Below are 13529 nucleotides of genomic sequence, written 5' to 3' on the forward strand. Positions count from 1 at the left end.
GGATGGCCAGATGTCCTAAACCTAAAGGGTTCAGAGATTAGGACAAAAGGGGGAAAAGGTGGATTGATTGACTTATGCTGTCTGCCAAGCATGGATCTTTGTAAGACATGGAAACCGGCTGGTGGCTGCTCCCTGTTTGTTGTGAAGGTCGACAACAAGCTTTTTCCAGCCATGTTTCTGGGGAGATACTTGCAAAACTTCTCATGTGGGACAGCAGCAGCCAAATACAGACTGAGCATCCCAGATCTGAAATTCCACAATCCGAAATACTAAAAGTCATTCGTATGGGCAGCTGACAGAGTGACCCCTTTGCTCTCCAATGGAACAGGTGACCTTCCAAATGCTTTCAAATCACCTTTTTTTTTTTTTACCTTAGGCGATCCCTCGTTTTCCGAGGAGGATTGTCTTCCAGTATTCTTGTGGGTCCGTATGTGGCTGTGGAGCCTTATTTTTGCTCTGCATCTTCTTCTGCAGTGAGGGCATTGGTTTCCAGGTGGAAGGCGGCCTCGGTTGGGGTTGGCTTGACGCACCTTCCTCTTGGCACGCTTCTCCCTTTCGCCCTCCATTCGTGCCTCTTCAAATTCTGCAGCACTGCTTGTCACAGCTGACCTCCAGCTGGAGTAGTCAAAGGCCAGGGCTTCCCAGTTCTCAGTGTCTATGCCAGAGATTTTAAAGTTGGCTTTGAGCCCATCTTTAAATCTCTTTTCCTGTCCACCAACATTCCGTTTTCCATTCTTGAGTTCAGAGTAGAGCAACTGCTTTGGGAGATGGTGTTCGGTCCTCTGGACAATGTGGTCGGTCCAGCGGAGTTGATGGCGGAGGACCATCGCTTCAATGCTAGTGGTCTTTGCTTCTTCCAGAACGCTTTCAAATCACACACACATCCAGTGCTAGGAATCATGGGCATGGAGAGGCCTGCATTGAGCGCCTCTTACTAGGAAATACGAAATACTCCAAAATTCAAAATTGTCTACAAAGGTGACTGAGACAGTGACATCTTTGCTTTTGGAGGGTTCAGTGTAAACCAACTTTGTTTCAGACACAACATTATTTAAAATGTTGCATATGAAATTACCTTCAGGCTATGCGTATAAGGTGTATATGGATTATAAATAAATTTTGTGTTTAGACTTGGGCCCATCTCCAAATTTTCTTGTAACATACTTTCACCGCCATGGATCAATGCTGTGGGATCGTGGGAGTTGTAGTTTTAGCCTCTCTAAAAGAGTGTTGGTAGCTCACCATAGTACACATGACAGAACTCCAGAGTATTGAACAGTGGCAATTAAAGTGCACTAATTCTACAGTGTAGATGCAGTCTTGCTGAGTGCTGATTTTGGCTTCATATCAATACTGCATAAAAACATAGTTTTACAGCAAAGCTTTATTTCGCAAGTGCACAGTTTGAAATACAACAAGCCCCCATCTACACTGACCATTTAATGCAGGTTGTAGCTAGCTTCAAACTGTGGCAGCCAGACTACAAACTCCCATGAAAACTCAAAGCTAGCTTCAAACTGCGATAACTAGACAACAAACTCACAAAACATGCAGAAAAAGCCACAAATGTGCAGCAAACCCACTTTATTCAATACAGCTTTGAACCTGCATTAAATGATGAGTGTAGATGGGGCCTTTGACTCCTGCTTTCATGAAGAATACATTCCGGAATGGACAGTGATTACCACAATCATGGATAATTCAGGAAACCATTGAAAGAAACCATTTTTGGTAGAACAACCCATAGATATCATTCCTGCGGGGAGGCAGGTTTGACGGTACTTGAAACTCTTGAAACTTTAAAATCTGCTTCACTCTTGCATGACCTGCGCTTACAGGATAGAAGATGGGATGCTTGAGTTTTGATAACTAACCCGAAAGTCAGTTGCATCTGTAAAGTCGGAAATTTAGGTACCACCTGTGTGGGGAGGCTAATTTAACAAATTTACGAGGCCATAAAAAATCTTTAGCGAAAGCATGCGGGAAATGCAGAAAGTACTTCATCAGTTTTGCAGATGGACGGTGAAGTGACAGCTCCCCTGGAAGCCAGAAGTTGGAATGTTAAATAGCCTCTGACTGTCTGTCTATATGTGTTGTGTGTCTATGGCACTGAATGTTTGCCATACACGTGAACATTGTAATCCGCCCTGAGTCCCCTGCAGGGTGAGAAGGACCTACAAGGGGGACTCAGAGCGGCCTGTATAGGTTGCGACCATCCCTTTGAATGAATTGTGCTTGGAAACCTCCTAGTGGAGATTGCCAGGTTCCCAAAGGCTGGAGCATTGGGAGAGCTCAGAGGTTGCAGCGCCAGAGGTTGGGCAGAGGCAAAGTCCTCAGCTGCTTTCCAGGAAGAGAAAGTCTGAGAAACGAAAGTAAGGCTGTTATTTTTGTCTGGTCTTCGCAGAGGAGCAGCATTTGCAGTCATGGCGTCTGGAAACCCTGTGAAGAAGCTCTGTGAGGAACTGGCCTGTCCCATCTGCTTGGAGTATTTCAAGGAACCTGTGACCATCTCCTGTGGGCACAATTTCTGCCAATCCTGTCTGGATCAATGCTGGAAAGGAAAAGAGGCCTCCTGCCCACAATGCAGGAAGAAAGTGCAGAAAGAAGACAGCAAGCGGAATTGGCAACTGGTGAACTTGGTGGAGATCGCCAAGGAACTGGGAAGCCAGAAGACAGAAGAGAAGGTCAGAGTCTGCCAGAGGCACCAGGAGCCCCTGAAGCTCTTCTGCAAGGACCACGAAGACCTCATCTGTGTGCTGTGTGACAGGTCGAAGGAGCACGAAAACCACAAAGTGATCCCTCTGGATGTAGCATCAAAGGAGTACAAGGTAGAAGGGAGTAAAATAGGGCCCCCTAACAAAGGGTCGTGGTGCATCTCCACCCCCACAATACAGGTCTGTAGCTGGCAGTTCAGTATTTCCCCAGACCCAAAGGTTTTCAGGGATCAAGGGTGCATGTACGTTATAGAATTAATACGGTTTAATTCCACTTTAACTGCCATGACTCAATGCTACAAACCATGGTAGTTGCAGTTGTACAAGGCCAAAGTGTGCCAATGCCTTACCAAACCACAAATCCAAAATTCCATAACCTTGAGCCCTGATGTGATCTTGCTGCCATCGTGCTGATACAGAAGAGGAAGGGACCCATCGCATCAAGGAAAGTGACAGGACCATTGCGGGAGTGTCAGCTATAGGTGGGTTTTTACTGATAATAACTAGAGATGGGGAAATCATGAGGAGGAGGCAAGACGGCAGCAAGACGAACATGGCATCACACATTTTTTTTTTCATCTGGAGGGACTATTTATGAGTAAAGAAAATTCTGGAAGCACTAGTAACAAAAGAAGAGGTCAATGTTGCCCTCTGCTAATAAAGGTCAACATTATCCAAAGCTTCCATAAAATTCGATAAACGTGGTGTGGTTGATGGCATGGTCTTTGAAACCATTCTAAAGCTTGATGAAAAGCAGTGACCAAGAGCTTTCTTTTCCTCTTCAGGATCAGATTTGGAATCTTCTGGAGACTCTGAAGAAGGAGAGAGAGAAAATTCTGGCCTACAAAGCAGACACAGCACAAGAAAGCCAAGATTTGCTCGTAAGTGGTATTGCTACTTGATGAATGACCTCCAAAGAGAGCAAGACAGGGGGAGTGTGTCCTTGTTGGTTCTCTTGAATATCTCAGTGGCCTTTAATACCATCAACCATGGTATCCTTCTGGAACGGCTCTCCAGAATGGGTCTTGGGGGCATTGCTTTGCAGTGGCTCCATTCCTTCTTGGAGGATCACACCCAGTTGGTGAAGCTGGGGGACACCTGCTCAGACCTCTGGCCTTTGACCTGTGGGGTCCTGCAAGGTTCCATCTGTTTCTGGTGAAATATTTACTTCACAAACAAAGTTGGAAGGATTTAATTAAAAAGCATGCAGTAGGGAACGCAACAAAATTCCAAATGCCAGTTTATTTCCCTCACACCTCCTATCCTTCACGCTGTCCCCTCCCATTCATTGCTCCCGTTTCCCTGGCAACCCTCATCCTTGTTTCAAATATACACCGGCCAGATGTAAGGCATGGTCTCCACACTCTCCTCCTTCCACAGGGATTTGAAAACTGGATGTTTCAGCAAGCATTTGAGAATGACTAGTTCCAAAAGATAAATCAGGAAAGATATGTAGATTAATGAAAGAAAAGTTTAAAATATTTGAGGAATTCTATTCAGAGCTATACCAAGCAAGAGAACACTCAATTGATAAAATAAATGAATATGTGGAAGGAAATTGGAATATAAAATTAAGGGAGGAAGATAGGAAATCATTAGAATCCCCAATAAGAGAAGGAGAATGACTAGTTCCTAGTTACATATGCCCAGTCCCTAGTTCTCCAGATAGTCCTCTGGTCTCTGCTCTTCATCAGACCCTGGGCCCTGTGGTACGTTGCTTTGCACTGACTATCCCATGCCTGACCGCTTTTCTAACCTGTTCACACCCATTTTAGTATTTTTGGTTATTGGTTTTTTGTCGAGCATTGTTTTGATGGAGTTTTAATGCTGCTGCTTTATATTCTTATACTCTATTTAATTGTGTTTTTATCTGGATTGTTAAATTTTACCATGTTTAATTTTATTGTGTTTTTGTGGTGATGGGTTGTTTTGCTTTTATGTCTTGTGGACACTCTGTCCCATATGGCAACCACCCCGAGTCCCTTTAGGGAGATGGTGGAGGGGTAGAAGAAAAAAGTTGTTATTATTTTTGTTATTATAACCTTGAATGTGTATCTGAATAAATGGAATTCCTTTTGTGAAAAATATCTCCCATTGTAAGAGACCTGATGGCCTACAGAAAATATTAACCCAAACCCATTCCAGTGGCAGGCCTTTGCAGGTCTTCACAAAGTGCTTTCACTGACATTTTCTGTGTGAAGAAGTGTAAGCCCCACTCCAAAGGAACCCAGAGAATTCACTCCAAAGACCCTCTTTCTGCCTCTCACTCCTGTTTCTCTTTTCCTTTATACTAGAAGAAAACCCAGAGAGAGAAGGAGAAGACTGTGGCTGCATTCAAACACATGCATCAGTTTCTAGAAGAACAAGAGAGGAATCTGCTGGCAAAAATGGAAGAGGTGGAGAAGGAGATTTCAGCCATAGTGGAAGAACATCTGTCCAAACTCTCTAAAGAACTCTCCTCTCTCTCGAAACTCATCCAAGAGATGGAGGAGAAGCATCAGCAGCCGGCAAGTGAACTCCTCCAGGTAAGGGCTGAGACAGTGACACTTCAGTTTTCTCATAGTTCTGTGTGCACAAACTGTTGTATGACATTAGCTTTGTGCTGTGTTTATGAGGCAAAGAAGTAACATGAATGAATTTAATACTAGGTGGATACCCTGTTGCTTCGGATATATGAGCGCGGTCTCCAGGCAAATGCCTCTGCTGAGTTCTTTCTTTCCTTCATTTACAGGATATCAGAAGCACCTTACAGGGGTAAGTTAGTTCCCTCTCCTCCTCCCACTAAACTAAAGCAAGGGCACATTGCAGGCGTCTGTGTTTGGCTGATGTTCACAGGCAGAATTGGACTGGATGGCCAATGAGAACCCTTCAACTCTATGATTCTGTGGAGCATCTACACTCTAGAATTATTGCAATTTGATAACAACAACACCAACTTTAATTTGTTATCCACCTCTCCCCACGACTTGAGGCAGAACACAATCCAGCCAAAGCACACCACCATGAATACATACCATAAAATATGTACATGACAACACACCATCACAAAACACATATCTTAAAATAAACAATGTAAGGATTCAAATGCAGTGCCAAGAGAAGATACATTTAAAGTTCACAGTTTGAAATTGTCTTGAACTGCTATGGCTCAATGATGTGGAATCCAGGCACCAGCGCTCTTTGGCAGAGAAGGCCCCATAAATGATTGCATGGCATTGTGCCATGGGGGAGTTAAAGTGGTGTCAACCTGCATTCGTCCTTTTTGTGCATCCTCTGATATTGTTCTTTCTCCTCCAGGTATAAGAACAAGGAGGAATTTGAGACTTCTGCAGCCTTTCCTCCTGCCCTGAAGTGGAAGATCTGGGACTTCTGTGATATCAATCCCTTTCTGGAGGGTGTCATGAAGCAATTCAGAGGTAAGGGAGAATGTCTGCAAGGATTTTCATGAAATGTGACATTGGTCTGAAAAGGGAAAAAAGTTCCAAAGCATTTGGAAACTTACAGCCACTATTGGAATGCCAATCGAAACAATTTCAAATGTGAAACAAAATGGTATTATTTTCTGCATTAATTTGTTCGGTACTGTTTCATTATCCAGGCGGGGGAAGATTATTATTATTGTATTGACACAAAAACACAGTATATCACAGCAAACGAGTGTTCGACTTGTGATTTTGTGATACGAAATGCAGCCTATAGATCTCATTTGCTGTGGCATACTGTGGTTTTGTGTCAGTAAAATAATAAGCTGTATTTGTATCCCACCCCTCTCCCCGAGGGGACTCAGGGATTTCAATAATAAACAGATACTGACACTCATCACATATCACTTAATGCAACAAAAACACAATAGTATAAACATTAGTAAAACAAATTTTAAAACTATTTTGCCCTCTAAAAACAGCAGAAATATACATGTCGTTTAAAACCAGCCAATTCCTTTGATCAGGATATCCAGCATTGTGAGATATAGTTCTAACAGCCCTTCAAGTCCTGTCCACTAAGGTGGTTAATGCTCTTTTTTTTAATAAATGATTTTTATTAAGTTTTGCATATATGAACATGTATAGACATATATAAACATACAGTACGATACAACACAATACAATATAATAGGGTGAGGTGGTGAGGGAGGGGAAGGGTGGGGAAGGAGGGGAGTGTTGGGAGGGGAGTGAGAAGGGTTTAGGGACCAAAGTGAAAAAGTGTTTGTTGTACTTCCCAAAGGTCTTCCAAGAATCATTAGTTTTTATTTACTTATTATTTCTGCCGACAATATTCTTTTTATCTTCAATATTCAAATACCAGACAGATCTATCTGTATTGGAATCCCCCTACTTCTAATATAGTCTTTGAACCCAGTCCAGTTTGTCTTTGTATGCATGCCTTTTAGTCTTTGTGAAAGACAGTCCATTTGAATAATATCGAAGACTTTGAGAACCCATTCGTCCAAGCTTGGGACTTCTTTATGTTTCCAGGTTCTAGCAAGTACTATCCTTGCCACCGTGCTAAGCAGGAACAGTATTCTTTCTTGACTCTTGTCTAATTTCGTATTCACAATACCTAGCAAATATGTCTCTGGCCTTTGTGGAAATTTAGTTTTCAAAATTTTCTGAGAGGCCTGATGTATCTCCTTCCAGAATTTTTTTATTTGTTTACATGACCACCATTGATGAAAGAAAGTTCCCTTTTCTTTCTTACACTTCCAACAACTACTCGAGGTATTTTTATTAAATTTTGCTAGTTTTTCCGGGGTATAATACCATCGGAAGAACATCTTGTACCAATTCTCACGTAGGTCGCTGGCTTCCGTAAATTTTATTTTGTTTTTCCAAATTTTTCCCATTCTCTTGCCAGTATGTTGTGACCGATGTCTTTGGCCCACTTTATTTGGCAATCTTTCACCTGTTCTTCCTTGGTGTCCCAAGCGAGTAGTTGTTGGTACAAAATGTTTATCAGTTTTTTAGTCTTATCCATTATTGTATCCCACAGCCCTTTGACTTGGCTAAAACCCAGCATTTTGTCTTCTTTAAATTCTTGGTGGATTTGGTGGTAATTCAACCATGAGAATTTTTTGTTTAAACACTTTATCTCTTCTAATGATTTTAGTGTTAATTTACCTTGCTCATTCTTTTTTTAGTAATTGTTGGTATGTAAGCCAATTTTCTTCCTGTAGCTCCCTTTTATGTTTGGCTTCTACTGGAGATATCCAGAGGGGTGTACAGTTTAATAGCCTAGGTTTGTGTTTCTCCCATGTTTTCATTAATGCAGCCCTTATATAATGATCGCTAAAGCCTTTTTCTACTCGTCTTTTGTTGTACCACAAGTACCCATGCCATCCGGCTCTGAGATCATGTCCCTCCAATGCCAATAGTGAAGGATTTTGTAATGTGGCCCATTCTTTTATTGCAACCAAAAACACAATAGTATAAACATTAGTAAAACAAATTTTGCCTTCTAAAAACAGTAGAAATATACATGCCGTTTAAAATCAGCCAATTCCTATGATCAGGATATCCAGCATTGTGAGATATAGTTCTAACAGTCATTCAAGTCCTGTCCACTGAGGTGGGTTAATGCTCTTAACCATTATCAAAAGCCTGCTGGAATAGCCAGGTTTTTAAACTCCTTCCTGAAAATTAAAAGACTGGATGTTTGCCTATTTCCTTGGAGAGGACCAAGGAAATAGGCAAGAGTTGGGGGCCACTACCAAGAAGGCCTCTCCCTCGTCCCCACCAACCTCACTTGTGAGGGAAGTGGGATCGATAGGAGGGTCTCCCTGGCTGATCTTAAGGCCTGAAATAATTATCTGCTTTGAACTGGAATATATGAGTATACACTGCCATATAATCCAATTCAAAGCAGATAATCAGGATTTATATGGCAGTATAGAAGGGACCTAGGTTACCCAGTGAGAAGTTGACCATCTGACCATGTTGTGCGTGCGAAGCCTCACTCTCTTTTCTCTCTCTCCAGCCTCTATGGAATCTGGGCTTCAGCAGGAAAAAGGTAAACAAACAAACAGATTTTTTCACAGAGGGTTGCATTGATACCAAGAGAATGGAGTGTGGTTCGCCTGTCTGAGAAGATTTTTAAAGCTCTGAACAAATGGCATGTGTCTGGATTCTGTATAGAACTCCCAAAAGGGTGTCAAAATAACCCGAACACTGACTTTTTATGGCTCTTTGCTTCAAGCTTATTTTAGTAGCACACATTATAGATCCCTAGATAAAGAATGAGTCCCCTTCCCCAATGTGAAATATGTGGGAATTTAATATTGGCATAAAGCCAGAAGATTAGTCTGCCTTTAAATTCTTTCTGACTTCTGGTAAACCAAGACCATTCTGTCATAGGGTTTCCTGGGGTGGAGAGTGTGGGATTGGCACAAGGTTACCCTGTGGGTTTCCATGACGGAGGAGGATTCGAACCCGGGTCCCTAGAGTCATAGTCCCATCACTCCATGCTCAAGTGTTGCCCATAGGAAGAAGAGTAACATAATGTCGAACCAATCTAGATTTGAGAGGGTGAGGGAATATTTCCCTGTCATTTTTTAAGAATCAGAAATGAAAGCTGATCTTCCATCAGTTTACTCTTTCCCCCTTCCTTCCTTCCTTCCTTCCTTCCTTCCTTCCTTCCTTCCTTCCTTCCTTCCTTCCTTCCTTCCCTCCCTCCCTCCCTCCCTCCTTCTTTCCTTCCTTCCTTCCTTCCTTCCTTCCTTCCTTCCTTTCTCACTTCACCCTGATCTGCTTCTACCACCAACAGCACACGTGACTCTGGATCCAGACACAGCCCATCCTCGGCTCATCCTCTCTGAAGATCGCAGGCATGTGATGTTGGGAGAGAAATGGCAATATCTTCCTGACAATCCTGAGAGATTCAATCATTATCCTTTTGTGCTGGGCCAGGAGGGATTTACTGGGGGCAGGCATTTTTGGGAAGTCATTGTGAAGAATGGGGAAGAATGGCTTGTGGGAGTTGCCAGAAAGTCTGTGCAGAGAAAGGGCACCTTTCCCTTTGGCCCTGGCACTGTGTTCTGGACAGTGGGAAAGGCAAGACGTAGAGGTGTGCCCTCATCTCTGACTCTGAGCGCAGTGCCCAAGAGGGTCCGAGTGACTCTGAACTATGAAGGGGGTCGGGTGGCCTTTTACAATGCAGACTCAGCAGCCCTGATCTTTGAATTCCCTCCAGCCTCTTTCTCAGGAGAGACCCTCCTTCCCTTCTTTTATGTGAATGAAAAAAACCAACTGGAGCTCTCTCCCTAAGGAGAATCCAAAGATTCCCACCAGCCAAGCTTTATCTCCAGAGACGTGGGTTGTTTTTGCTCTCTTTCTGAAGCCTCTCTGCTCTCTCTTTACATCTGTGTCAAAACCTGACTGGGAGGCTGGAGTGTGAATGATGAAGCCACTCCACATGGCAGTGCTCCGCTCAGGGATCAGCGGGGACTTCTTCCTCCCATTTGGAAAGCCAGCCACAACAAGAACAACAAAGAGGGAAGAAAAGATCCAAATCTGTTTTTTGTCTAGAATCCCATTTATTGGAATTCAGTTGTAAGTCTATTTGCTCTTGCGTTTCTTGGTGTTTCCCAGGGATGTAGGCAGGATTTGTCTGTGAAGTTAAACAAAACGGGTGATAAGCCTTGTCTCATCCCCTGGCCAACTGGAAGCAATGTGTTTCCTTCTTCTGTCCTCTTAGTGGCCCTTGTCCTGAGTAGAAGTTACACATTAGGGAACTCAAATGTTGTGGTGCTCCCATTTCTTTATGAACTATCCATCGTTTTTCATGATCTGCATCATCAAACGCTTTGCTATAAATGATAAAGCACAGATTGATTTTCCTCTGAAATACTCTTCTGCACTCTGTTATCCAACATATGTAGCAATAGGATCCCTTGTGCCTCTTTGTTTTCTGAACACAGCTTGGACAGCTGGCGTATTTACTCTGTATATAATAAAATACTTGTTTTGGTAACATTTGAGTATTTCTTTATTTTTATTTATTTCCTATATTCATATCCCGCCTTTTTCTACCCCAGAGGAGATTCAAGGCAGCTTACAGCACAGGCAATAATTCAGTTAAAATATATTAAAACTAAAATCAAAATTAAATACATTAAAACATCATAAAACAGTACTCTCAGTATAAAACCACACAATCCACAATCATAATCCATGTCATTCCCATAGTTATTGCACATGGTTCCAGTTAATCTAAATGCACTATGGTTCCTCTCTGAAGGCTTGATCCCAGAGCCACGTTTTCACTCTTTCTCTGAAGGTCAGGAGTATCAGTTGTTTCATCTGTGGAAGATCAATGCAATGGTTCTTCTTGTACGAAATCTCCCGCCATGCCTGAGCTCTAATTGATCCACTGAAAACATGCACGAAGGAAGGCAGGATCAGAAATGGTTTTATAAATGGTTTTATTCAGGTGCCCGGGCTATTTGAAAAAGGCATTGTTTGTTTTGGGGTGTTAGGTAATATCATGTAGTTAATTAGTAACCCTATTTCTTTGGGAAAAGCGAGAATGTGGTTTCATTTTTTATGATGTGGGTGAACTACAATTCCCAGAAACGTGGGTCAATCCTCCCTAAACCAGTTGGACATGTTGGGTGTGTGTGCCAAGTTTAGTCCAGCTCTAAATGTAGAACCAATCTAGGTTTGAGAGGGTGAGGGAATATTTCCCTGTCATTTTTTTTAGAATTGGAGAGGGGAGCTGATCTTCCATTGATGAAGAGATATTGGAAAAGTAGGTATTTATTTATGTATAAATTGTATGTACTTTACAAGCACTGAAATGTATAGAAAAATCAAGTTCTCTCTGTATTAGAAAGAATGCTGAAGGAGGTCTGTGTCCAAGGAACAGGAAGGAGGAAGGAGAAGGGGGGCATGTTATCTATACATTCCAGAGAGAGAGAGAGAGAGAGACTGGTAAAACTAGGCTCTAAAGAAAGAGCCAATATCTCTCTCCCTCATGACAGGTCAAAGTGGGCCCCTTGATTGATGAATGTAAGCTGTATGCTGCTCTTTAGAAAGAAATACACAGAGACATGCCTTTGGCATGTTGGAAGATAGAATTTGATATTCCTATGATGCTAAAATGACGTAGTGAATGATGTCAGTGTATGTAGAAGCATGTTCTTTGTTTGCATGAATTTGAAGGGTATAAAAAGGCAATCAACCCCTCTATCATTGCCCTGGATGCTTTTGGACATAGTCCACTCCAGAGTCCCAGCTGGAAACAAAATCCATGCTTTTTTTTCAGACCTCCGCAATTCTCTTTGTCTCTTTTTCCTCTTTTCCCTGCCATTTCACCATCAGCTTTCTTCCTTTCTATCGTTCTTTGGCCCCAAGGCTGGGCCAAGAGGGATTCATGGAAGGCAGGCATTTCTGGGAAGTCCTTGTGGGGAGTGAGGAAGGATGGTCTGTGGGAGTTGCCAGAAAGTCTGTGCAGAGAAAGGACCCAGATTTTGGCCCTGAGGCTGGGACTTGGGTAGTGGGAAAATGGGAGAATAAATACAGGTTCTCCTCTGACAACAATGTGAACCCATGTCTGACCCTAAGCAAGGAGCCCAAGAAGGTCCGAGTGTCTTTGAACTATGAAGGAGGTCGGGTGGCCTTTTATGACTCAGAAACGCTGATCTTTGAGAGTCCATCTTCCCCCGGTTTTTTGTGACTTAAAAAGCCCAACTGGCACTCTCTCCCTAAGGATAGAGCGCATTGTCCAAAGTCTCACACCAGCCAAGTGACACGAGGGGCTTTATCTCCAGAGTCCTGGAACTGTTAATTCTTTTTGCTCTCTTTCTGAAGCCTCTCTGCTCTCTCTTTACATCTATGTCAAAACCTGACTGGGAGGCTGGAGTGTGAATGATGAAGCCACTCTTGATGGCAGTGCTCAGGTCATGAATCAGCCGGGGACTTCTTCCTCCCATTTGGGAAGACCGGCTACAACAAGAACTACAAAGAGGGAAGAAAAGACCCAAATCAATTATTCATCAAGAATTCAATTTATTGGAATTCAGTAGTAAGTCCATTTCCCCCTCCCTTTCCTGGCCTTTCCCAGGACTTGGCTGTGAAGCTAAATAAAGGGGGCGATAAAATGCAGACTTACCTCATCTCCTTGCCAAAAAGAAACAGTTTGGCTCCTTCTGCCCTCTTAGTGGCCCCTTGTCCTGAGCAGAAGTTACACATTAGGAAAATCAAACGTCATGGTGCAGCCATTTCTTTATGTTTTTCATGATCTGCATAATCAAAGATGAAACACAGATTGATTGTCCTCTGAAATACTTTTCTGCACTCCCATTATCCAACGTATGTTTCAATATGATCCCTTGTGCCTCTTCCTTTTCTGAACGCAGCTTAGACATCTAGCATTTTTCACTCTCTATATAGTAAAATAATTGTCTTGATAATGTTTGAGTATTACCGTACTTGTTTCATGCATGGAAGATCAATGCAATGGTCCTATTTGTCCAAAATGTTGGGTCTCCCAGCGTGTCTGAGCTGTGATTGCTCCACTGAAAACATGCACAGAAGAAGGCAGGATCGGAAATGGTTTTATTCAGCACAGGCCAAAATGGATGCTGGGGGACACAGAGTAATGCCACATCTGATGTGCCTCACAGTCACAGGTGGGTATTTTATAGAGATTGGTCACATGCTGTGATTATGATCCTCAATCTCATTGGTTCAAAAGTACACTCATTTACGGTTTGTAATTCGTGCATAGTGTAGAATAAACTGGCATTGGTTAAACTTGACGCTGCCTGCTGTCTGGTGTGTTCTCCCACTCTGAAAGCGAGAGGGTTTGAGAAAGGAGTGG

At 42.7% G+C, this 13529-nt stretch overlaps 1 protein-coding gene across 1 annotated transcript; it reads left to right on the forward strand.

Annotated features, from left to right (window-relative positions):
- Positions 1-2287: 2287 nt before the first annotated feature.
- On the forward strand, positions 2288-10679 carry LOC132765955 (zinc finger protein RFP-like). Its single transcript, XM_067465409.1, has 7 exons — positions 2288-2828; positions 3500-3595; positions 5009-5239; positions 5446-5468; positions 6012-6130; positions 8688-8720; positions 9474-10679. The coding sequence occupies exons 1-7, from the start codon at positions 2424-2426 to the stop codon at positions 9971-9973; spliced, it is 1407 nt and encodes a 468-aa protein (XP_067321510.1). The 5' UTR covers positions 2288-2423; the 3' UTR covers positions 9974-10679.
- Positions 10680-13529: the final 2850 nt, after the last annotated feature.

Source organism: Anolis sagrei, chromosome 2 (genome assembly GCF_037176765.1).
Source record: "Anolis sagrei isolate rAnoSag1 chromosome 2, rAnoSag1.mat, whole genome shotgun sequence".
NCBI lineage: Eukaryota > Metazoa > Chordata > Lepidosauria > Squamata > Dactyloidae > Anolis > Anolis sagrei.

What these genes read in the sequence shown, in the direction of transcription:
- LOC132765955 (XM_067465409.1), top strand. Translation starts at nt 2,424, where the DNA reads ATGGCGTCTGGAAACCCTGTGAAGAAGCTCTGTGAGGAACTGGCCTGT. An exon ending in ATCAGAAGCACCTTACAGGG is followed by an intron (nt 5,469 to 6,011) that starts GTAAGTTAGTTC and finishes TTTCTCCTCCAG; the next exon opens with GTATAAGAACAAGGAGGAAT. An exon ending in TGTCATGAAGCAATTCAGAG is followed by an intron (nt 6,131 to 8,687) that starts GTAAGGGAGAAT and finishes CTCTCTCTCCAG; the next exon opens with CCTCTATGGAATCTGGGCTT.